Source organism: Felis catus, chromosome E3, assembly GCF_018350175.1.
Source record: "Felis catus isolate Fca126 chromosome E3, F.catus_Fca126_mat1.0, whole genome shotgun sequence".
Taxonomy (NCBI): domain Eukaryota; kingdom Metazoa; phylum Chordata; class Mammalia; order Carnivora; family Felidae; genus Felis; species Felis catus.
The window spans coordinates 26,526,728-26,552,115 of NC_058383.1; the positions used below are offsets into that span (position 1 = coordinate 26,526,728).

The following is a 25,388-nucleotide window of genomic DNA, read 5'->3' on the forward strand; positions in this document are numbered from 1 at the left end:
AATAAATTTTGCTGAATGTTGAACGAAAGAATAAATCAGAATTAGGCTGTATAATATTCAAAAGTCATATGAGGACAATGTATTCATTATTGCTTATGTAATTAAACAGTAATTACAAACAAATAGAACCCAAATACCTTGTGGCAAGAATAATAGTCTCCCAGAGATGACCATACTGAGTGAGGGGACCCTAATCTTGGGACCTTATTGAAGAGGGACTTTTTCTCTCAGGAGAATAGGAAAGAGAGAAGGATAAACAGGGAAGAAAGGACACCTCTCATAGGGCCTCTTATTCCAAACAGGTAGAACACTGCCTCATATCCTCTTGTCAGCAAGAGGGAGGTAGGCTGGTATGGGCAAATTTTGGGGTGGAGTGTGTACCTGAGCTATATCCCTCTTGATGTAGGTCTTGTTCATTTTTTTTGAACACACTTCGTGACCTTGGCTTGGGTCTGACCTAGTGGGAATTTCTGTGTTGAGTCAAATATCAGCCCCAGTTCCGAGGTTCAGAGGTTTCTCCCTCCCTTCCTCCCTTCCTCCCTTCCTCCCCTCCTTCCTTCCTTCTTCCTCTCTCTCTCTCTCTGTCTTTCAAATTTAGTTATTTTGAGAGAGAGAGAGAGAGCACACATGCACGGGGTGGAGGGAGGAGTGGGGGGGGGCAGAGGCAGAAGGTAAGAGAGAGTCCCAACGAATTTTTCATCTTTTAGATCTGGCAGGATCATACCTTAGTGAGGGGTTGGTGGGCATAATAAGCAAGGACCCCAAGGTTGAGGAGGTGTGGGTGTGGAAATACCTAAGTCTTATGATCTTCAAGAACTTTAGGTAACCATTTTTTTTTTAAATTTTTTTTTTAACGTTTATTTATTTTTGAGACAGAGAGAGACAGAGCATGAACAGGGGAGGGCCAGAGAGAGAGGGAGACACAGAATCTGAAACAGGCTCCAGGCTCTGAGCTATCAGCACAGAGCCCGACGCGGGGCTTGAACTCACATACCGCGAGATCGTGACCTGAGCCGAAGTCGGACGCTTAACCGACTGAGCCACCCAGGCGCCCCTTAGGTAACCATTTTTAATTACACAGGTAGTATGTAAAAACTGACTTCTTGCAACATAAAATAGGCTAAGACTCTCTGTGTAAATGTGAAGACCCTTTTGACTATCGTCCCCAAAGGTAATTCCCCTGTAACCTGTTTGATGTGCATCTTGTTCGGCTTTTCTCTATGCATCTGCACCACAGCATGTGTCAGATGCTTTCGTGAAATCTTTCCGGGGGGACTGTGGGCAGGGGAAAGTGCTCAGGTGTGTAACCCTCTCCCTACCAGCCAGGTTTTTCTGGTGGGGAAGGTGGGCAAATGTTACACAGTGAGAGGATTTGAAAGCACAGTTCACATTGCAGGGGACAGGCATTGCGGGGGGGGGGCGGAAGGGGATTCCCTTTTCTCCCTCTACTTAGTTTAGTTTTTTACACCGGGAAGAGATGGTCAAGGTGAAAGGACTCCATGGGCACATTTCCGGAGGGGGCTGGGTAGGGGACTATCCACCCGCTCTTTATTTTTACTTTTTACCGAATAGGGTGGGGAAAGTGAGCCCACGTGAGCCTAAGGGCACGCCCGCCAGTGTGTGCGTGTGCGCGCGCGGAGACACCCCGGGTCCTTGATTGGATGTCTGTTTACACCTGACTGCCCAGCCCTCGGGGGGTCTAATGCTTTCTGGAGAGTGTTTGGGAGGGTGTGTGTTTGAGGGTGGTGGCGGAGATTCCCCTCTCCCATGATCCCCCGCGGCGGGGCCGGGACCTTGGCACGGTCCGCAGGGAGTGGAAGCTAGTCCGGAGCGCGGGAGGGCGATCCGCTCGCCGCGCCCGCCCGGCTCCGCCCCCTGTAGCCGGCCCCGCCCCTCTCCCCTGGCCTGGCGGGCGCCGACACCGCCCCTCGCTCCCAGCATGCCGTGCGGCAGCGGCGGCGCGGCGGGCGGAGCCGGGAGGCGGGGAAGCCGTGGCTGTGTGAGCGTGAGCAGCCGCCGCCACCGCCTCCTCCTCGTCGTCCTCTTCCTCCTGGGTCCCGGCGTCGCGGGCCGCGCTCGGCCCTGGAAGAAACGTCGCCTCCCCTTCCTCCGCCTCCCCCTCGCGGCGTTGCTCCCGCCTCCTCGTCCTGCGCTGCGGGCTCAGGCGGAACCCGGAACGGCCGTCCGCCTCCCCCGCCCTCCGCCGCCTCCTCCTCCTCCTCCTCCTCCTTCTTCTTCTCTTCGGCTTCCTCCTCAACCCCAGGCGGGAGCGGAGTGTCGGCGGCGGTCGGTTCGGGCGGCGACTCGCGCTTCTTTGGGCGGCGGCGCTTGGCCATGTCGTGTCGGGGAAGGTAATGAGCCGCAGAGCCCCGGGGTCTCGGCTGAGCAGCGGCGGCGGCGGCGGCACCAAGTACCCACGGAGCTGGAATGACTGGCAACCCAGGTGGGTGAGCCGGCGCCTAGCCCGCCGCCCCGACCCCGGGCCCCGCCTCGGGCGGGCCGAGGCCTAGGGCCATCCGGCTGGGAGGCGCGGCCTAGGCCCTCCACCCCCCCAGGAACCGAGCGCGGCTTCCTGGGTCCCCTCCCGCCCCTGCTCGGGGAGGAAGGCCTCTGGGAGGCGAGGCCTAAATGTCTCCCTGCCACCGCATTTCAGCCCCAGGGCTGGGGCTGAGACCAGGGCGCCCAACGAAGGCACTGGCCTAGGAGTTGGGTCAAGGAGGGTGAAGAAAGGGGCATGGTGGTGGTGGGGGACTCTGGTTACCACCCACCAAGTTGGAATTGGAGTTGGGGAATCCTGGGAGTCCAGGACCCTCTGTGTTACCCACTCACTCCCTTGGTCCCTTACACTCTCAGCACCCACGTAAAAGAGCTTCTTAACTGTGATTCTCTTCTGTGAGCCCCCCACGTGTTAATATTTCAAAAAACAAAACCCCCAAACACTCCAAGGCCTTATTGTGACTTTAGGCAGGGCAGTTGTGGGGCGTGAAATGAGATTGTGACTGTGTTAATGAGGCTGACCCACCCCGGTCCTGGGAAATGAAGTTTTCCCCAAGTGCAGGGGCAGTTCCCCTGGTGGAGAGCAATTCATACTTGGACTGTTGAGCAGGCACTAAGAGGAGTAGAGAATTTTCTCTTGCATGGAGGGCATTTGATCTCAGACTGCTTTGGGGCCTTTTTGGAATTGAACATATTAGGAGCATCACCTCTTTACATATATATATATATATATATATATATATATATATATATATATATATATATATATATATATATATATATACAGTTTTTGTGTCTTTCTGATTAATCATGGGGCACTTGTGCCTAATTTAGGTGTGAGTGCCTAAAAGAACTCCCTAAATGTATATAAGGTTTTAGGGTTAGTGGATTCATGGAGTTTTCATACTTTGAAGCGCACTTGAATTATGATTGTCCTGAAACTGGCGAAATACGTGTTAAGACACTTGGGATGACTTCCTTCCTCGTGGTTATATGTAACTTCAGTAGTGCTGGAAATAATAATTTGTTCAGATGTTAGAATGTAACATTTTAAGAGGATGGAAAAGTCTTTTGGATGAGGGGTGGTACACCTCTTACTCTGTTTAATATATCTTCCCAAACCCTGTGTCTGTTGAGAACATTTGTGTGTAAGGTTAATGCCTGACTCTTGAATTGAGATGTTAAATAGTTTTAAAAAAATTGAAAAGTACAGCTTTACTTGTCCTTTACCACTTAGGGTTTGTGAGTGCTTTATGTACTATCAACTGACTAGTTTAAGTAAATTGATAGTAATTAAATTATCTGTAATTGGCATTCTTAGTTTTGTACTTTCATTGAAATGTGTGAAGTAGTTTTTGTTTTCGAATCTAGTAAATTAGATGATTAAATGAGCTTGAATTTGACATTTGACAGCCTTAGATGGTAGATTTCCCATTATTTTTCAGTATTGTGGTCAGCATATGTAAAGTATAAAAAAGCATCCCTTTAGAGGACTAAATAAAGTGCTCACGAATAGTCCTAGAGCTTTTGGAAAAGAATAACTTGTAACTTTTAATTCTAAATAAATGGAGAAGCAGAGTTGCAGCCCCCTGCTGGGGTCAGTTGACTGCATTTGACAGATATGAGGCAGAGTGGGTTATATATTTATGGAATATGTATGTGGGTTATTAATATTGTCCATCTTCTTTTATGTGTTCTGTTTCATGGCTGTGGTGTGCTTGTTGGGGGGACGGTGGTAGCTTTCTGTGAAGCTAGGCTCTGTAACCAAGTCTCAGAACTTTATGCCTAGGTAGAGGATACTGTGAGATGTAGTTGGTTACACAGAGTAACAGTTGGTTAGGATGTTGGAAATACCTAACTTTTTTTGTAGAAGAGGGAACAGAGAAGGACGGACAGTACCCCATAGCAGAACTTGATTTATCTGTGGGGTTGCCATAGTTGTTTTGTTAAAAAGTAAAGAACCTTGTTTGTCAATCATAAATTTTCATAAGTTTGTGGTGGGTTATTCTGTCTCCTCTTCAGAAAGGTGACAGATTCCAGTTAACTGACAAATGGAACTTCATCTTCCTCTTTGTTTAAATGGAGATTTATTTTTCTAAACATTTTCAAATGTAGGCAGATTCCTTATGGTTCATGTGAATTATTTTGGTTTTTAAAAAAATTATTTGTCTTTCTATACCATTACTTGTCTGATTTTGTTTTTCTTAGATTTAGACTTTTGAACAAGTGGGATTTAAAACAATTCTTGGGGTGCCTGGGTGGCTCAGTCAGTTGAGCGTCTGACTTCGGTTCAGGTCAGGTTCAGGTCGTGATCTCGCGGTCGTGAGTTGGAACCCCGCGTGGGGCTCTGTGCTGACAGCTCAGAGCCTGGAGCCTGGAGCCTGCTTCAGATTCTGTGTCTCCCTCTCTTTCTCCCCTTCCTGTTCACGCTCTTGTCTGTTGTCTGTCTGTCTGTCTCTCTCAAAAATAAAGGGTAAAAAAAAAAATTAAAGCAATTCTTGTTGGTTTCTTTTCGTGTTAGTTTGTCAGTCTGGAAACCGACTGTTGAGTCAGTCATGGCCACACGTGATACTTCGCACATACTGACAGGAAGTGTTCCAGGTGGCTGAATAGACTAGTGTCATATGGCAACAGAACAAGCCCATCTTTGCTAGAAGCATACCTTTAGCAGAAAGCATTCATATAGCACTGGTTGATAGTCTTCCTCTTCATTCACTCTAGTGTCAATTAAGATTTATGAATGATTAGGCAAATGAGTAGTTTTATCATTGCCACTAGCCAAAGTATGTCCTTTTCTTGACTTTGTTTTGGAATATGATCTTCCAGTTGTACCAATCAAGATAGAGATCAGAATGACTTGTTTTAAAAATTAAATGTATAATTATTATACACTTTAATACTCCAAAATGGCATGACTAATTTGACATTGGAGTCAAAGATCAGTTCAAACAAGAGGAAGCATTCAGGTAAAGAGAAAACAAGATTTTGCTTCTGTACTTTGGAATCTTAGGACTTTATTTAACAGATTTACAATGGGTATCTTACAGTGCCCAAACTTGTCATCTTTCTACACTTCTCTAATGATGAAACTGTATCTTAAAAATAGCTTCCATTTTTGGTAGAATGTAGACAGATTAAAGTTCTCAAAAGTACAAATACCTTTATCCTCCATTGTCACAGACCAAAAAATAGGAAGAGTGCTGTGAAGATAGAAAAGTCAGAAACTGGGGCGCCTGGGTGGCGCAGTTGGTTAAGCGTCCGACTTCAGCCAGGTCACGATCTCACGGTCCGTGAGTTCGAGCCCCGCGTCAGGCTCTGGGCTGATGGCTCGGAGCCTGGAGCCTGTTTCCGATTCTGTGTCTCCCTCTCTCCCTGCCCCTCCCCTGTTCATGCTCTGTCTCTGTCCCAAAAATAAATAAACGTTGGGAAAAAAAAAATTAAAAAAAAAAAGAAAAGTCAGAAACTGGTATGTCTGGCATTGTGAGAAGCTGGATTTTTGAAACCAGAGTTGTCTATTTATTGTTGTTGTTTTTAATGTTTATTTATTAAGAGGTGGCACAAGCAAGGGTCAGAGAGGGAAACAAGATCCAAAGCAGGTTCTGTGCTGATAGCACAGAGCCCCGTGTGGGGCTTGAGCTCATCAACCAGGAGATCATGAGTTGAAGTCTGATGCTCAACTGACTGAGCCACCCAGGTGGTTCTGTCTGTTTAGCTTTTTATGAGTCTGTATACTATTTGATGTCCATAGGTACATGATATAGTGAAATACATAAAGGAAAAATTAAGTGGAGTTACGTATTTTATAACTAAAGATAGAGCTTTAGTTTAATAGAATGTAACGATTACCAATTCTGTACTGCAGATTTTCGAGTACGCTATGGAGGTTTATCAGGTAACTGTGTATGGGTGTTTAATTTGTGGGGAGAGTTTGTTTTTTCCATTATAAAATAAACCATATGCTTTATGAAACATTGGCAGTTATGTCTTTAAATTGAACCTCTTTTACCTCTTCTGTTTTGGTTCCTTTCTAGTTGGGAGTATAACTGGAGCGCATGTTAGTAGCAGGAGATTATGTAATATTCTAATTCAATGAAAATATTTGCTTTTAGGAAATATTGATCCTTTAGGGATTTTTATGACTGATAGAGCCACTATCTTTAAGGAGGTTATAGGTTAATATGGGAGAAAAGACTTTGAAATGGTGAAGTATTATATGGTTATGAAGTGGTATATAATTTTTGATTTAATTATTTTTATGTGTAATTAATAGGGTTTAAAACCTGGAGAGTCAGGATGTAAAGCTATACAGATGAATAGGGGGCAGTGGGGCCGTGAAATTGATTTGTACTTTTTTGACAGTAATTGGGGAGGGGTCTCAAAAAAGAAAGTAAAATAAGCAAGTGGTCCTTGGTAAAATATTTCCAGTTTGATGAGAAGGATGGGGTACTTTTGAGTGATACAGATGAGATATAGCTCAAGAGCTATATTGGAGCTGTATGGTGGGCCTTGAATCCATACCTTACAGAGACTGCTAAGGACCTGAATATTTTGTTTATAAATCATTATTTAAATTCATACAGAAGTATTCAGCCCAGTATGTGGGAATTTCCATAAGCAAAAGCCCCTCATGTGTTTTCTGGTGTTGATTATGATCACTACAGTGATACTTATCTACTCACACTTCAGTTTAGGTTAGGACACTTAGATGGAATGTTCATACACAGAAAATGGAGTGTGGTCTGTGGTGTCTTGTGAACAGTTAATTCTCACAATCTTTTTTTTTTCTCCCCTGTATTCCTTACACTATTCCTTTTATTCTGGTGACTTAATGAGTAAGTCAGAACTGCAAACCTGTATCTCCTACTCTCTTTCACCCATTTTGCCTATTCCCCCACCCTGCTCGCCTTTGGCAACCATCAATTTGTTACCTGTATTTATGGGTCTGTTTCTGCTTTTTGTTTGTTGGTTTATCTGAATTCTCACAACTTTTAGATTTGAGATTTCTTGCCTTCACTGCCTGGCATATAGTAGACGCTTGCTTACTTGCCTTTCTTACTCTAATCACCTAAAATAAATCCCTGGGGTTCTTTTCAGTGGCCCTTGCTTTATGGATTCACACAAGTAGTCATTTGGTTGGTGTCTCTTCTTATTTTGGTTACCTGTCTTTGGCTTTTGAAAGTTTTTCATTTTTTTTTTTTCATTTTTTTTTCAACATTTATTTATTTTTGGGACAGAGAGAGACAGAGCATGAACGGGGGAGGGGCAGAGAGAGAGGGAGACACAGAATCGGAAACAGGCTCCAGGCTCTGAGCCATCAGCCCAGAGCCCGACACGGGGCTCGAACTCACAGACCGCGAGATTGTGACCTGGCTGAAGTCCGACGCTTAACTGACTGCGCCACCCAGGCGCCCCCTTGAAAGTTTTTCAGAACCCATTTTATTTTGGGGGCTACAAAATAAAACATCCCCTTTTGTGTAGAGGCGGAACAGTAAAGATTACAGACATTTTTTGGTTTAATTTCCATGTGAAATACTCAAGCTTATTACATTTTATTTTATTTTTTTTAATGTAGAGTGTAACCTATTCTTATTGAGACGTTTGTATTTTTATAGTGTTAGTTTTCCTCCACTTGTATTAGTTGATTGTACTTTTTGAATACTTTTTTATACTGGACTGTTATTTTTTTAGATGAAATTTACTTATGTATAGATCTTATGTTCCATAAATTTTGACAAAATGTATATACCTGGGTAACCATGACCCCACTTAGGATACAGATAAGCATTGACTTTTCAGATGGATTACACTCCTCCCCGCCCCTCAAAACAAAACACATACACACAAACAAAAAACACCACACTGGCAGAGTGTATGGGTAGATCTTGCCTTAAAATTTGCTGTAGAAAGGAAATCTTTGAATATTCTTAGGACTTATTACCAATTTATAGTTTCTGTGGATTGGTAATCTTGTCATGTTCTTTTCTGTTCTTTTTCTTTTGCTATACACATATTTTCTTGGGATATCTAAAGATCCTGTGTAAAAACAGGGGGAGGCTCCCTTGTTAACTTTTTTAGGCATCTTAGGACACTTGAGAGCTCTTGGTTGAGTTTAGTCCTATCAGCTACAGGTTCATGGACTTTTCTCTACCATCTTGATACCTATTGTTGCTTTCTTTTTCATGCTTTTCCCCAGTCTAAACCTTGTACTTCCTTTAACCCCCCTGCCTGGCTACCTCTGCCCTCTGTGATCCCTCTTCTGTTACAACAGGTCTACAGTGAAAGCCAACTGCTTATCACTTCAGTGATTGATCTCTTAAGTCCTTGAGGGCTGAGCCTGTCTTTTTCTCCCCTTTCTGTGTCTTACTTGCCCTAAAGCACTCCTGAAGTTCATTTCTGCCTTAGGGCCTTTGCATGTACTGTTCTTGCTGTGTAGCTACTGCATAGATTGCTCTTCTCAGAGTACGGTGACCTGGATGCCCTTCTGTTGTCCCAGCCTAAATGTCACCCCCTCACTGAGAAGCAGCTTTCTCTGACATTTCATCTGGGGTTTTCTTCATAGCACTTAACAACTATCTGAAAGTTTCATGTGTGTCTTCCTCCAAAAAACAGCCTTCATATGTGCATGCGTTTTGTATAATGGTTCGACCTCTGCGTCCCTTTTAATTTACCTGCTAGTTAATAGTATACACTCTAGAGGCACCTGGCTGGCTCAGTTGATAGAGCATGCAACTCTTGATCTCAGCATCGTGAGTTCAAGCCCTACGTTGAGTTTAGAGCTTATTTAAAAAAAAAAAAGTATACACTCTATATTTGAGTGTTCTTCCTCAAGTAAATACATGAAAATGAAATTCTGCAAGTTTGTTTTTGTGTTTAGTGTTAACTCTAGCTTACAACACAGAAGCTATGAGAGGCATTTTGAAGGGAACTGTTCCTGGTATAGCAGCCTGGTTAGCCTGAGGCAGCAGTAAATTAAGCTGATTGAACGGGTTTAAAGAGACAGTGTTCTAGTAGACTGAGATGGCCAGATCTTTTACAGAAGGAAGAATATGTTCATTTAAGAAAGAATATGAATATCCATCTTGAAAAAATACCTTGCTCACATATTTGAAGTTCTTTTACAGGGGCATCAGGGTGGCTCAGTCAGCTAAGTGTCTGATTTCGGCTCAAGGTTTGTGGGTTCAAGCCCGGTGTCAGGCTCTGTGCTGATGACTTCAGATTCTGCGTTTCCCTTTCTTTCTCTGCCCCCCCCCCCACCTTAGTGGTCGCGTGTGTGTGCGTGTCTCTCTCTCTCTCTCTCTCTCTCTCTCTCTCTCTCTGTCTCTGTCTCTCAAAAATAAACATTAAAAAATATTTTTAAAAAAGTTCTTTTACACCTTGACATTTTATCCCGTATCTATTGTATCTATTTGGACATTATTTAAACAATCTGATCACTGAAAAGTTAAGCACTGGGTTGTGCCTTCTGTCATTCCAGTAGAATACCTGAGTCCTTGTGTGCCTGCTGATTGGGGAATGACTGAAATCAAAATTTTCCAGAATCAGGGGTACCTGGCTGGCTCAGTCAGTAGAGCATATGACTCTTGATCTCGGGGTCCTGAGTTCGACCCCCCACTTTGGTATAGAGCTTATGTAAAAAAAAATTTTTTTCCCCCAGAATCAACAGATTTCCCAACATGGTAAATTACTTCTTTCATATTAATTTTCACACCCTTTCAAAGAAGGGAATTGTATTCTTGTTGGAAATCATTTTTTTGGAGCTTAATTTGCTATTCATATTACATAGTATGTTTAGGATCTCATGTTTATTATTTAAAAACCTCTTAAAGGCTTTTTGTGTTCATTTAAAAGACGTTTTTTCAGAGAGGTTTCTGGTGTCAGAATTATTTTTTTTCTTTTTTGGTATGGAACTACCTCAGTTATTTTTTGTTTACAAGAAGCACTACTTTAAACACATTTTTTTAAATGTTTATTTTGAGAGAGGGAGAGAGCGTTTGGGAACGCAAGCAGGGGAGGGGCAGAGAGAGGGAAAGATAGAATCTCAAGCAGGCTGTGTGCTGTCGGTCAGCAGAGTTTGACTGGTCAGATGGAGCTTAACTGATGGAGCCACTCAGCGCCCCCCCCCCCCACTACATTTTTCCCTTATACATTATTTTAGCATCTTAAGGAACCTCAGGAGTGCTCTTATGGTTCACAAGAAATTGTTAATGGCTCTGCAGTGGCCTGCGATAATTATGTACTCATGTATTTGTCTGCAAGTTTTCAACAAATATTCTTTTGGGGCACCTGGGTGGCTCTGGTAAGTGTCCAACTCTTGATTGCGGCTTAGGTTGTAATATTGAAGTTGGTGAGTTCGAGGCCCTGTGTTGGGCTCTGTGCTGACAGTGCAGAACCTGCTTGGCATTCTCTGTCTCCCTTTTCCGCCCCTCCCCTGTGCAAGCACGTGCTTTCTCACTCTCTCTCAAAATAAACAAAAAAAATTTTTTTTAATTAAAAAATGTTTAATTTAGTATTTATTAGATCTTTATTTTTGGTAGCATCCAAAATACTTAATACCTTTCCTGTTGAATAGGGAGAAGCCTCCACTAATACATATACTGACAAATATTCATTTTTTCCTCCATGTATAACAGCATTGGCACCATTTTTTTTTTTTACTGAAGCTCTTTGAATTTAATTTTTCCTTTTTATTTGACTTTGTTCATTGAAAATTTGTTTTTACTACCTTCTCTTTAGCGTTTTAATCTTCTATTTATTTATTTATTGAGAGTGAGAGACCATGTGTGCCTGTGGGGGAGGGGCAAAGGGAGAGGGAGAGAGAATCCAGTGGGCTCAATGACCAGCTTGGAGCCCAAGCTCGATTTGGGAAACCTTGAGATCATGACCTGAACCCACATCAAGAGTTGGATACTTAACTGACTGAGCCACCCAGTTGCCCCTAATCCTGATTTGAAAAGATGGGTGTGTTTATGTGTGTGTGTGTGTGTTTGAACAAATTTGAAATGTGATCTTGGCATATTTAGTTCTTTGAAGCAACCCATGAACAACTCTTGGTGTTCAGCCTCTTGAAGGTTTCCCTAGTTTATATTCCTGATAATATGACCGCTGGAATTCCTCATCTGAAGTGTAATGCTTTATTTTCAGACTCCTTGTTTTGATTGGACATTCAGATTCATTCAGATTCATTGCCCTAATGACAAGATTCTATGCTGGCTTTCTGAGATTTGCCAGAATTCAGACGGAAAAACCTATTAATTTTAGGAAAGATGTCAAATTTTTGTCCTCTATAGAATGGGACTGTGATTAGGTTAGATTCTGATTAAAAAATCCCAAAGATGATAACCAGTATCACATTTGGTGCAGTTAAATTAATATATATATTCAATTGAAAACATCCTGGATTTTCTGTCCTCAAAAGATCGCTTTTCTTGCCTGTCCTATTCTTTGGGTACACATGAAGAAAAATGAAAATGTAGCAGGTTTCCCAACAACAGGATTATGAAACTTGATCCAGTGTTTCTTCTTCAGTCAGGTTTAAAGGACCCTACCTGGGCATCCAGCTGCCTCAGTCGGTAGAGCATGAGCCTCTTGATCTCAGGGTTGAGTTTGAGCCACACGTTAAGGGTAGAGTTTACTTTAAAAAAAAAAAGAAAAAAGGAATCTACCGTAAGATACACTTCGTATTGGGGCGCCTGGGTGGCTCAGTGGGTTGAGCATCCGACTTTGGCTCAGGTCATGATCTCACAGTTTGTGGGTTCAAGCAGGCTCTGTGCGGCGCTTGAACTCATGAACTGTGAGATCATGACCTGAGCTGAAATCAAGAGTCAGGAGGCTTTAACCTACTGAGCCACCCAGGTGTCCCAGGAAGCTTTTGTTTAAGTGGCCTGTCTTGTGGAGTTACTGTAATACTAGTATTCCGTTTTTACTGTTCTTATTAGGATATAAAAATTACACCAGTAGTGCTGTTTTCCCCACTTTGAGTTCATTTAAAAATCTGGTTTCTGTCTTAGTGTAATTGCATTGGAGAAGTTAGAAATAGAACTAGGGTGTTTTATGTTCCTCTCTCAGGTGTATTTATTTTTAAGAATATGTGCATTTTTAGTATTGATCCTTCACAAATATTTATCTTAGGAGAGGCTGGTGTCATGAAAATAACAGTGGACTAAAAACGGGTAGACAAAAGTCCTTTGTACTGACACTACCCAGCTGTTGCCCTGAAGAGGTAATTCTTGCCTTCCCTAAGATGTAGGGTTGTGAAGGTTAAAGTTTGGAAAATTACTTTCAAAATTATTGAAGTGATACACAAATGCTGTTTATGTTGCCATGTCTGATTCAAATCTGGAATTTTAAAGATCCTCCTTTTTTACCTCTTCCTCAGAAAGTTTCAGGATTCACTACACACTTGCACACACGCACTAGTTCAGTTTTCTCTTCTAGTACTTTGTATGCATGTGTGTAGTCATTCTAAGAATTTCATAAGGAGTATTTTATGAAATAACACTTTATTTCATAAAATAAATATGGGATTTATTTTCTATTTACGTGGGAATGGGATATATGAATGGGAGCACATGTCATTGTTAAATTTCTATTAGATGTGGCATATATGATGTTTGATATTATTTATATGAAATATTGTGATATATAACTGATATCTATTAAATTGGTGGTTATGCAGTTAATTGCTCTTCAGTATAATAGTGGTTCTCTTGCTACATTTTTTAGTATGCTGCCATAATCTAAGCCTATGTCAAGTTGGCTAATGAGGAATTTGACTATGAATCTGCATAATTGTCTAGTTTTTCTCTGTGTCTTACTATTCACACTTTAAGAACTTGATACCTGTTAAAATTATGAGCCAGGGGAAAAAATCTCCTCTTTGTAACTATTTGCATAAATTAGAGGGCAGGTGCCAATGGAATTAAATAAAGAAAGGTAGATTAAAAGGTAGTTTGTACCTTGCCTAACTTTTATTATACAGCTGGAATTTGAAGAACTAATTCTTTAAGAACACCAGTTGAATGCTGCGTTGCTCTCCCTTTCTCCCACCATCTAGTATTAATTTTTTTTATACGTTTATTTATTTATTTTGGGTGAGCGGTGGGCGGGGTCGGGGATAACAGAGAAAGAGGGAGAATCCCAAGCAGGGATTGAACTCATGAAAATGTGAGATTGTGACCTGAGCCGAAATCAAGAGATGCTTAACTGACTGAGCCACCCAGGCATTGCAGGTATTAATGCTTTGTTTATTTATTTATTAAAAACTTTTTTTGATTATTTTTGAGAGAGAAAGAGACAGTACGAGCAGGGTAGGGGCAGAGAGAGAGAGAGAGAGAGACAGACAGACGGAATCTGAAACAGGCTCCAGGCTCTGAGCTGTCAGCACAGAGCCAATGCGAAGCTTGAACCCACTAACTGTGAGATAATGACCTGAGCCAAAGTCAGAAGCTTACCAAGTGAGTCACCCAGGCGCCCTGGTTAATGTTTTAAAGGGGGTAGGGAGGATGGATCGTGGAATCATGGCAAGGATATATTCTGCCAGTGTAACAGTTTGGAGTACATTAAAAAAATAAATAAACCACATGTACCTTCTAAACAAAGATAGGAATAAATTTTATATCATTGTGAGACATATACATTATTATGCTATCCTGAGTTTTTACTATTTTAAATTATGGTGCGATAAATTTACTTAAAATGAGTAAATGCATCTTCTACAGAACTTCATATTTAGAAACATTGATTTTTCTCCTTTGTTGTAAAAGGGAATTATGAAAGTTTTTTATTTTAAAAACACTTAAACTGATTAATGTGTGTCTAGTGTAAAATCTAATGAGAAAAAGTCGCTTAAGTGATCATTTTGAACTGTTTCATAGTTTTCTTAAACTTAAGAGTAAATAGTTTTCTTTTTTAAGGTCTTATATCTTTTTGAGTAATCTCTACACCCTGTGTGGGGCTCAAACCCACAACCCAGAGATAGCGTGGCACATTCCACCAGCTGAGCCATCCAGGTGCCCCAAGGCTAAATACTTTTAAATACCTCAATATATTTCTTGCTACTACTGAGCACAGTGGGAGCATTGTTTCCTAGCACTTGATTGCTGCTTCTACTATGTTTCCGTAACTACCACAACTGTCTTCCTTTAATAAATTTTCCTATAGTTAGAAGAATAGTGTGATTATTCTGAAAAGTATCTTTCTTTCCCAGCTACTTGATTTAGGGGACTATATTTTTTGAGATTTGTCTATCGAATCTTTTTATTTATATTCAAGGATAGGAAGTAGTTATTTCAAGATCGCCTCTAAAGCAGAAGTCCCAGTACTTAAGTAGAGAGTTTATCGTACATATTTACCCCTGATTACACGTAGTATGTTTCTTTACTGTTGCACCCCAGGATATCTCAGGAGATCGGTCTTGTAGGTGTTATTGGAGATGTTGAGAGGAATCAGAGTCCATTTAAAATTTGCTACTTGTATTGGGGTGCCTGACTGGCCCAGTCTGTAGAGCTTCCTACTCCTCATCTCAGGGGCATGGGTTCAAGCCCCCACATTGGGCATGGGGCCCTACTAAAAAAATCTACTTGTTGTCTTCGTATAATGTTGGTAAAGTTAGACATAGAACCAAGGTGTTTTAAATTCTCTTCTAAGGTTTTTTTTTTTTTTTTTTTTTTTTTTATGTACATTTATTTTTTAAGAGGGTTGGGGCAGGGGTCATGTGTATAATATGAGAATGCTCTAAAAGTATTTCTGTTAATAACTTCCTCTTTGTTAAGAATCACGGGTGTGGAATATGAAACTCAGTAAGTGCCTTTTCCATATTTACCATCATATTTAAGATATGTTACTAAGGGGTACATGGAATATTGCTCTTCTGATACTCTAAAACCTTGACTGTGCCCAAGATTTGTAGGGTGTATCATACCATTAGGCAGTAGTGCCTAACTTGGTAATAGTTTTTTTTAACTATGTCTAAATTGCATAACATTTTCTTAATGTGTTACAAGTAATTTTTGGCAACCACATCATTTTTCTTGACCAGTGTCACCTGTAAAAAAAAAAAAAAAGGTGGTAATGATGTTTATCTTTTACACAGTACATTTATTTTTAAAAGACACCACAGTGCTTTTTAGAATTATCTTTAAAGGGAAAATTTTAAATATGTAGTTGTTGGAGAATCTCACAAGCATGTCAATCCCTTGATGGGATGTGCTTGAATCTTTTAGCTAGAGGAATTTTATCTGAATAACTCTATAGTCAGTATTTGCCTATTCTCAGGACTTTTTAAAGATGGTCGCACACATTTTTATATTAATAAAACACTGCCTTTTTCTTGATTGTAGAGTCCCATTCTGGTTTCCAGACTCTTCCTTTTAGGATTTCTATAGTATTTAACACTTAGTGATTCTTCTCTAACCTTCTCTGTCTTAATGGGCTGTATGTTTGGCATTTAACTGGAGAGCCCTGGGGGTGTGGGTGAAGAGGTGGACATGTTTCTTTGTAGACTTTCAGTTTTTTTGTCCTTCCTCTGCTAGGGAGGTCATGGAGTGAGAGATTTCCTTTCAATGTTGGCAATTTCCCAGGCTGAATGGGATGTTTCTAAAGTACTTCCAGGACTTGCTGACAAAAGGGGAGGATAAGCGATACAAATGGGAGCTGAAGCAGGGTTTCTTTTTAAGGCAGTCAGCCAGCGTTGGTTAAAAATAAAGGCCAAGAGAAAGTGAGTTAAATTAACTTGGTGCGTTAGATTCATGAGCCTTTAGGTGAGCTATTATTTAGCATAAACAAAGTTATTTCTGTTAAATACTGAACCCTAAATTCACATTTGTATTGGAGGTTCAAAGCATACCAGATTTTATAACTGCCACTATTCTTTAATACCTGGTTAGGTATGAATTTATGCCAGATGAGGTAAAGAACCTTAGAATACTTAAATTAGCAGTGGATTTCTCATGTTTTTGTCTCAGCCGATGATTTTCTGATTTTATCAGCCTTAGTGGTTTGACTCTTTAATTTTTTCCTGCTTTCTCAGTGGTCAGTTAATAAGAATTTAGCCACAATTCTGAATGGTATCAAAATGGGTAGACACTAAAATATTAAGAATTTATGGTGCATTTCCTTCCTTCCTTCCTTCCTTCCTTCCTTCCTTCCTTCCTTCCTTCCTTCCTTCCTTCCTTGTGCATTTCATTCTTAAAAAAATAGAGTGCTATAGGGGCTATCTCAGGTATTTCTCAGGCATTGATAAAGAATGAAATTGCTATTTTGTTAGAAATTTAGAAACTTTTTTTTTAACTAATGTAGGTAACATTTGTCTTTTACTGATATAAATGCTGTTGTTTCTTTCTGTACCTTGGCTAGGTTAATCCTTTCTGAGCTCTAAGTTCCTGTTCTTAGACCTGATTAATTAATTCAGACACTAACAGTCTTTGGTTTCTTTGGAAAGCACAGTGACTTAAAGCTGGTGCCATATTTTGCTTTTCTATTTAGATTGGCTAAATATGGGTAGGCAATATAAGACCTGAAATACTAAAGTATTAAGAATAAATCAACAGTCTTTTCCTTACCTTCTGTGCCTTCACTGTAAAGAACTGTTGCCTTTAAAGTCCGATTTATTGGGGTGATTGGGTGACTCAGTCGGTTAAGCATCTGATTCTTGGTTTTCGGCTCAGGTCTTGATCTCATGGGTCATGGGTTGGAGCCTCATGTCTGGCTCTGGGCTGACAGTGTGGATCCTACTTGGGATTTATCTCTTTCTCTTCTGTGCCCTTCCCCCACTTGTGCACTCGCTCTCTCTCAAACAACAACAAAAAATAATAATAAATCAATGTTAAAATAAAGGCAGATTTGGGGCACCCGGGTGGCTCAGTTGGTTAAGCATCCGACTTTGGCTCAGGTCCTGGTCTCACTGTTCGTGGGTTCGAGCCCTGTCTTGGGCTCTATGCTGACAGAGCCTGGAGACTGCTTTGGATTCTGTGTCTCCCTCTTTCTCTGTCCCTCCTTCCACTTGTGCTCTCTCTCTCTCCCTCTCAAAAATAGAATAACACATTAAAAAAAATTTTTTTTAAATAAAAAAATAAAGTCAGATTTATTGAGGTGCCTGGGTGGCTCAGTCGGTTGAACGTCCGAGTCTTGATTTCAGCTCAAGTCATGATCATAGGGTCATGATATTGAGCCCCACATTAGGCTCTGCACTGAGTATGGAGCCTGCATAAGATTTTCTCTCTCCCTCTGCCCCATCCCCTGCTTGTGTACTTTCTTTGTTTCAAAAAAAAAAAAAAAAAAGATTTATTGAGGTACAATTTACAAGCTGTATAGTTCTTTGAGTTTTGATAAATACATGTAATATTGTAAACGTGTCCACCATAGTTAAGCTATAGAATCGTTCCATCATCCTGCAACATTTCCTTGTGCCCTTGTCAGGCCTGCTTTCTGTCCTTGCTAACTAACCTCTGGTCTGTTTCTTCTTATAATTTTATCTTTTCAGGAATGCCATATATTTTTTTTAAAGGTTTTTAAATTATTATTATTATTCTTAAGTCATCTCTACACACAACGTGGTGCTCAAATTCACAACCCTAAGATCAAGAGTTGCATGGTTCAGTGACTGAGCCAGCCAGGTACCCCAAGAATGTCATAAATTTAAAAAAAAATTGTGGTAAAATGGACATAAAGTTTACCATTTTACAGTCCAGTGTGCTGAGTACAGTTGACCTAACACCCCTACACACACACACACACACACACACACACACACACACACACACGAAAATCTGCATATAACTTCCCTGAAACTTAACTACTAATAGGCAGCTGTTGACTGAAAGCCTCATAATAACATAGTCAATTAACATATCTTGTGTGTTTTGTGTATTACTGTATTCTTACAATAAAATAAGCTAGGGAAAAGAAAATATTAAAATCATAAGGAAGGCATTTATAGTACTGTACTGTATGTATTGAAAAAAAATCCACATGTAAGTGGACTGGTGCAGTTCAAACCCGTGTTGTTTAAGAGCCAACTGTACATTCATGACACTGTGCAACGATCACTACTGTCTAGTTCCAGAACTTTTCATCACCCCAAACAGAACCCCGGTACCCTTTAAGCAGTCACTTCCCATTCTGCCCTCCTCTTAGCTCCTCGCAACCACACATCTACTTTGTGGATTTGCCTAGTCTGGGTATTTTATATAAACGTAATCATACAATATGTAGCCTTTTGTTCTGGCCTCTTAGCATAATGTTTCAGGGTTCATCGGTGTTGTGGTAGGTGTCAGTACTTCATTCCTTTTTATGGAATCTTTTCTTTTTTTGTAAGTTTATTTATTTTGAGAGAGAGTGAGCAGGGAAAGGGCAGAGAGAGAGGGAGGTAGAGAATCCCAAGCAGGTCAGCATGGAGCTGGATGAAGGCCTCAGTCCTGTGACCCGTGAGATTGTGACCTGAGCTGAAATCAAGAGTCGGATGCTTAACCCTCTGAGCCACCCAGGCGCTCCCTTTTTATGGAATCTCATGTGGAATTTATAATCTTCCACTGTCTGCATATACTGTGGGTTGGTTGTTTTTTTTTTTTTTAATGTTTATTTTTGAAAGAGAGGCAGAGCGCTACTGGGAGAGGGGCGCTTAACCACTGAGCCACCCAGGCACCCCTATACCATGTTTTTTAAATCCATCCTTTGAAGGACTTTTGGGTTTCCACCTTCCTTTAGGTTATTGTGAATAGTGTTGTGGTGAACATTCATGTACAAGTTTTTGTGAGAAGATCTGTTTTCAGCTCTTAGGGTATATGTCTAAGAGTGGATTTGTTGGGTCAAAAGGTAATTTTTTGTTTAACTTCTTGAGGAATTGCCAAATTGTTTTCTAAAGTGGTTGTACCATTTTACACTCCCATCATTTATGTATGAGGGTTCCATTTTTTCAATATGTTTGCAACACGAGTTATTTATTTTTTTAAATTATGGTTAGCCTAGTGGGTGTGATTTCTTAATTGTGGTTTTGACTTACATGTTCTTAATCACTAATGATGTTGAGCAATTTTTCATGTGCTTTTTGGCTATCTTTATCTTTGGAAAAATAGTTATTCAAAATTTTAGCCCATTTAAAAATTGGATTGTTTGTGTTGTTGTTTAGTTATAAGAATTTTTTATATATTTTGTTATAGTATATACATTTTTAATGTTTATTCTTAAGAGAGAGACCACGAGCAGGGAAAGGCAGAGAGAGAGAGGGAGACACAGAATCTGAAGCAGGCTTCAGGCTTTGAGCTGTCAGCACAGAGCCCAACACAGGGCTCAAACCCACGAACTGTGATATCATGACCTGATCTGAAGTTGGACGCTCAACCAACTGAGCCACTGAACCACCCCAAGAATTTTTTATGTATTTTGGATATTAGCCTTTGATGAGATACATGATTGCAAACAATTTTGCTAATTTTGTGAGTTGTCTTTTCACTCTCTTGATAGTGTCCTTTCATGTGACAAAAATAAATAAGGTGTTAAAAGCGCATATTAAGTAGGTAAAAAAATTCAGAATTCATTTACCTATATGGCTGAAGCAAGCCCGAATCTATTTTTGGTGGCTTTTTGTGTTTATAAGTTTCTCTTAAGATCATATGCATGGATCAGATTTTAGTTATGGAAGTTTAACTTAAGATATAAATTTTTACTTAATTTAAATAATTGTAATGGAGTTTGAACCAAGGTATTCATCTAGTCTGTACTCCTTTGCCGCAACCACTATATTTTTCTCTTTTCCCTATGAAAGTTTGTGGTATAAGATAGTACCCTCTGCTCACATCTCAAACAAGCAATCAAATTGAAGCTAGTATGTAACTACTAAGTGCAAACTAATGTGGTGCACACTTTGAGAGTTTGAAGAAGGAGTTGAATATTGGGATTGTTTCTGAAATCACAGAGCATATTATACTCCTAATGGGAACTTCTACTGACTTTACAGTTCTTTTCTTTCTAGATTATAAATTCTTACAGGGTTGGAACCGTCTTAGTTTGCCTTTTAGAGTCATTAGCTCTTAGTTAATGCTCTTGTACTAAATGATCAAGAAAATACTGATTTTAATAGAATGCTCTGGAGAGGAAGTATGGGTTGAAGAAAAGTTAGTGTTGGTTTAGGTTAGGGAACTGTATTCCACGGTTGAGAGAAGGGCCTCAGTTATGACAGCAATCGTTTAGTCAACAGGTAATTTATATGCCATCTAGGCAGTGGGAATATATGATAAGCAACACGGACAGTCCCCTGCCCTTCTGGTATTTTCAGTCTCCTGGCAGAATACATTTAAATACACTTCTCAAAAGGAACTATTAGGTTCTCTGGTAGCACTTATATAGCAGGGACTATTAGCCAGACTTAGGGGAATCAGAAACTTTTCAAAGTAAAGCTGAGGCTTGGAGGATAAAGATAAATTGGTTAGTGTCACCAAGGGGTGAGGACAAAGCTGTTCCAGGCAGACTGGCTGAGCAAGGTGATTTTTTTTTTCCCTCTGGCTGTGAAAGATTAGGATGGATGGACATGGAGTATAAAAGGGGTGGTTGGTAGAGATATAGCTAAAAAGGGAAGTAAGGTACATAGGATAAGGGCAGCGAGAAGATATCAGATTTGTGTTTTATAACAATAATGTTGGAATGTGGAGGTGGGATGGAGATGAGCATTGGAAGTGGGAGACATACTGTCTGGCTGATCAAATAGTGCCATTTATTAGAAAATAGTGGTTAGATGATGGTACCATTTATTAAAATGAGGATTCCAGGAGGAAAGGAGATAGTTGTATTTGAGGCATTAGAACATTGAGATTGTTTTTTTTAAATATATTTTTTAAAATGTTTATTTTATTTTTTGATAGCTCAAGCAAGGGAGGGGGAGAGAGACAGAGACAGAGGTTATGAAGCAGGCTGTCTGCTGACAACAGTGAGCCTGATGCGAGGCATGAACTCACAAACCACAAGATCACAACCTGAGCCTAAGTCAGATGCTTAACCGACTGAGCCACCTAGATGCCCCGAGATTGTTTTTTAAACAGTTGGGTACATGGGGCACCTGGATGGCTCAGTCACTTGAGCATCTGACTTCGGCTCAGGTCATGATCTCGAGGTCTGTGAGCTCGAGCCCCACATCTGGTTCTGTGCTGACAGCTCAGAGCCTGGAGCCTGCTTCAGATTCTCTGTCTCCCTCTCTCTCTGCCCCTCCCCTGTTCATGCTCTGTCTCTCTCTCTCTGTCAAAAATAAATAAACATTAAAAAAAAATTTTTAAAAGTTGAGTACATAGATCTAGATCTCAGTGTGGACATCAGTGATGGAGGCCTTGTCAAACACTGGTAAATATTGCCATCGGTATGGATTGAGTGAGAGAACACAAAGTGAGATGAATAGAGGGCCTAAGGTCAGGCTTTGAGAAACCTTAAGATTTAGTGGCTTGGTAGAGAAGGCTGAACAAGCCCTCAGAGGTTCCTAAGAAAGTAGAACCAGGTAGGAAGAAATAGAGAGTATAATGTCCCATAAGCCAAAGGAAGAGAAGAATCTGGTTACTTTGAATTCTTGGGATCTGAGTGCCCAGGGTTATTGTAGGAATTTTAAAAAGAAGTTTTCATTCAGCCCACCTCTTCTCTGCAAGACACCTTTCTGGGGGCCACAACCTGCTTAACTCCACTTAGCAGCCCTGTGAAAGCCTCTGAGGAGTAAGATAAAGCCTGAGCTATCTTGGGTTTAGCATCCTGGAGGTCATAGTTGGTTTGGCCAAAAGTGATGGGGCAGAAGTTGAATCATTGTGGGTTGAGGTGCCAGTAGAGGTGAAGAAACAGGGTGGGAAATAGAGACAACTCTTAGTTTGCAGAAAGTGAAGGCAGATTGTTTGGTGGTGTCAGGTGGGATGGATGGAGCTTTTCTGTTTGTTTTGTATTATTTGTTAAACATATTTTTGTATTTTTAAGTGAGAGACATTAGAAAATTTTACATGTGTCGAGAGAAGATTCCATTGTTCAGTGGGAAAGGTAGATTCCACAGGATAAAGGGTATTTGCAGAGTTACGAGAAGGTGGAAGTAGATGGATCCTAATCAAGGCCTAGAGTTGGGTGTCGATGTGTTATGGTATCTTTTTTTCTTGGTGAAGTAAAGTGTGTGTGCACGCGCGCGCGTGTGTGTGTAGGAGGTTTAGGAGAGCAATTTGGAATCCAAAGGGAATGGGGAGGTCTGGAAAGTGCACATAGAGAATGGGAGATGAACATCAGAGGACCTGGGAGTGTGGTGATGACTTAGGAATGATGGGTAATTGATAACTGGGTTATTCAGGGTTGGGGTTTTAGCAGATCGGTGTGAGGAAAATATTAAGGGAGGTTAAGGTGACTGGCAAGAGTGTTGTTGAAATGATAGACCATGCTTCTCCAGTGCACTTGGAACGTTCTCCAGAATAGACCATATACTGGGACACAAATCAGCCCTAAGTAAGTACAAAAATATCGAGATCATACCGTGCATATTTTCAGACCACAGCACTATGAAACTTGAAATCACAAGAAAAAATTTGGAAAGGTAACCAATACTTGGAGACTGAAGACATCCTACTAAAGAATGAATGGACCAAGAAAGAAGTTAAAGAGGAAATTAAAAAGTATTTAGAAGTCAATGAAAATGGTAACGCCACAACCCAAAACCTCTGGGACACAGCAAAGGTGGTCATAAGAGGAAAGTATATAGCAATCCAGACCTTCCTAAAGAAGGAAGAAAGATCTCAGATATACAACCTAACCTTATGCCTTAAGGAGCTGGAAAAAGAACAGTAAATAAAACTCAAAACCAGCAGAAGACAGGAGATAATAAAGATTAGAGCAGAAATTAATGCTATTAAAACCAAAAAAACAGAACAGATTAATGAAACCAGAAGCTGGTTCTTTGAAAGAATTAACAAAATTGATGAACCACTGGCCAGTTTGATCAAAAAGAAAAAGGAAAGGACCCAAATAAATAACATCAAGAATGAAAGAAGAGAGATCACAACCAACACAGCAGAAATAAAAACAATAATAAGTGAAATGATAGACCATGAAATCTAAGGTGAAAGAAGGAAGTGAAGGAGGAAGAAAGTATTTGGACTAGGAGAAAGTAGAAAGTCAGTGGAATTAAAGTTGCGTAAAAAATCTTGAGAGAGGTATTGAGAAAGAGTGTGAATAAACAATTGTCCAAAGTAAGTCATCAGGGGATGTTGAGCAAGATGATCTGAAAAGAGATTATGGGATTTTAGAGACAAATAGGCCACAGGTGGCAGCTCCTACTTTGGTAGGAACAGTTTCATTGGAGTGCTCAGGGGGGAACCCAGGTTACAGTGAATTGAAAAGTGAATGAAGATAAGGAAGATAAATTTTTCTCAAGAGTTTTAGCTGTGAAGAGTCCAGACAATTAGGAGAAAGGAAATTAAGATTTTTTTTTTTTAATGTAGGCTCCCCGCCCTGATGTGGGACTTGAACATCCCACAAGATCTAGAGTTTAACATCCCTAAGGTCTAGAGTTGCATGCTCTACTGAGGGAGCTAGCCAGATGCCCCAAGATTTTGATTTTTGTTGTTGTTAAAAGAAAGACTTGAGGATGCTCATGTGTTGGTGATATGATGAGCAGTAGGAAAGTGGGAGTCCACAGCATACCTCAGAAAATAGGGGGAATGTGTGGATCCAGAAGGTTACTGTAGATAGGATGTTTACTTGTTCATTATGTGAGGGTGATGGGAAGAAAGGCTGTGTGTGAAGATATGGGTGAATTTGTGGATTTACTGGAAGGAAGTTGGCAAGAACTGATGGAGTGCTGAAGAACTTGAAAGTTTGTACAGAGTTTGAGGTCTTGGTCTGCCTTTTACCAGATGTGCAACTTTCGGTCAGTTATGGAACCTTAGTTACCTCATCTGTAAGAGGGGAACTTACTCTCTTTAGTAATGAGTTAATCATAACAATAAGATTATGTTAAAGATTAAATGAAATACTAGATACATGCAAACTGCTGATCTAAGTTGCCTACCAGATGTGGTAGGAGCTCAAAACTGTTAGCCCTTGCTATTGAGAGTGCTGTAGAATGGCTTGTATTTTGCATGAAGCAGGAATCTGCAAAGTTGTGTATTGGAAGAGCTCTGGGGAAAGGAGGAAGGTGCAGGAAGCTTGAAAACTGTTTGGGGAAGGAGAGAACCCTGATTAGGGAAACATGGGCAGTGTTGAAGACCTAGTTGTCGTCTGGGAACTACCTGGGGGTGCTCTGTTGATCAGTCTTTACACTGAGGATAATTGTGCCCATGAAGCAAAGGATAAAATCTGATGTGCCCTTTTAGAGTTGCTTTGTCCCTTCTGGCTAATTTGGTTAGAGGTCTGTCAATAGAGGGTGTTTGAGATGACTTGTAGGGAAATTATGCTGAAGTCAAATCTTTACTATGTTTTCTTAAGATGGTATTAAAAAACAAAATTCACAATCTAGGATTTTGGGTTACAGTATATTCAGTGATTTTAAATACAGATGCAGAGTGAGAAGGAGCAATGTCCATAAGACCACTCTTACTTCTGATACCATTTCCAAGTTCATGGGTCCCAAAGGCTACTCTTAGGTTGGTTAAGTCACCAGAAGGACTACTGAACTCACTGAAAGCTGTTATACTCATGGTTACAGTTTATTACAGGTGAAAGATTCAGTATTAAAATCAACTACTGCCTATACATCAGTCCAGGAAAGTTACGAATGTGGACCTTCCAATTGTCCTTTCCTTGTGGAGTTGTGAGCACAGTATTACTTTCTTGGTGTTGATGTGTGACAGATAGTATGCAGAGTATTACCAACCATGGAAGCTCACGCCAGCATTGGTGTCTAGAGTTTTTTATTTGGACTCCATACATAATCAGTTGCTCACATGCAGAAAATT

At 40.5% G+C, this 25,388-nt stretch overlaps 1 protein-coding gene across 4 annotated transcripts in view; it reads left to right on the top strand.

The window, feature by feature from the left end:
- The window catches only part of SMG1 (SMG1 nonsense mediated mRNA decay associated PI3K related kinase), a 139,888-nt gene that overhangs the window by 34,850 nt on the left and 79,650 nt on the right, over window positions 1–25,388 (top strand). For 2 of the 4 annotated variants that reach the window (XM_023246642.2, XM_023246640.2), the window contains exon 1: window positions 1,963–2,443. The exons of 1 other annotated variant lie outside the window; for it this stretch is intronic. Coding sequence is in view for 2 of the 3 variants with exons in the window: in XM_023246640.2 (XP_023102408.2) it covers window positions 2,355–2,443 (89 nt within the window). In the remaining variant the exon portion in view is untranslated. Of the gene's footprint in view, window positions 1–1,961; window positions 2,444–25,388 lie in introns of those variants that run through there. One more of the 4 variants, XM_023246641.2, reaches the window with a different exon arrangement.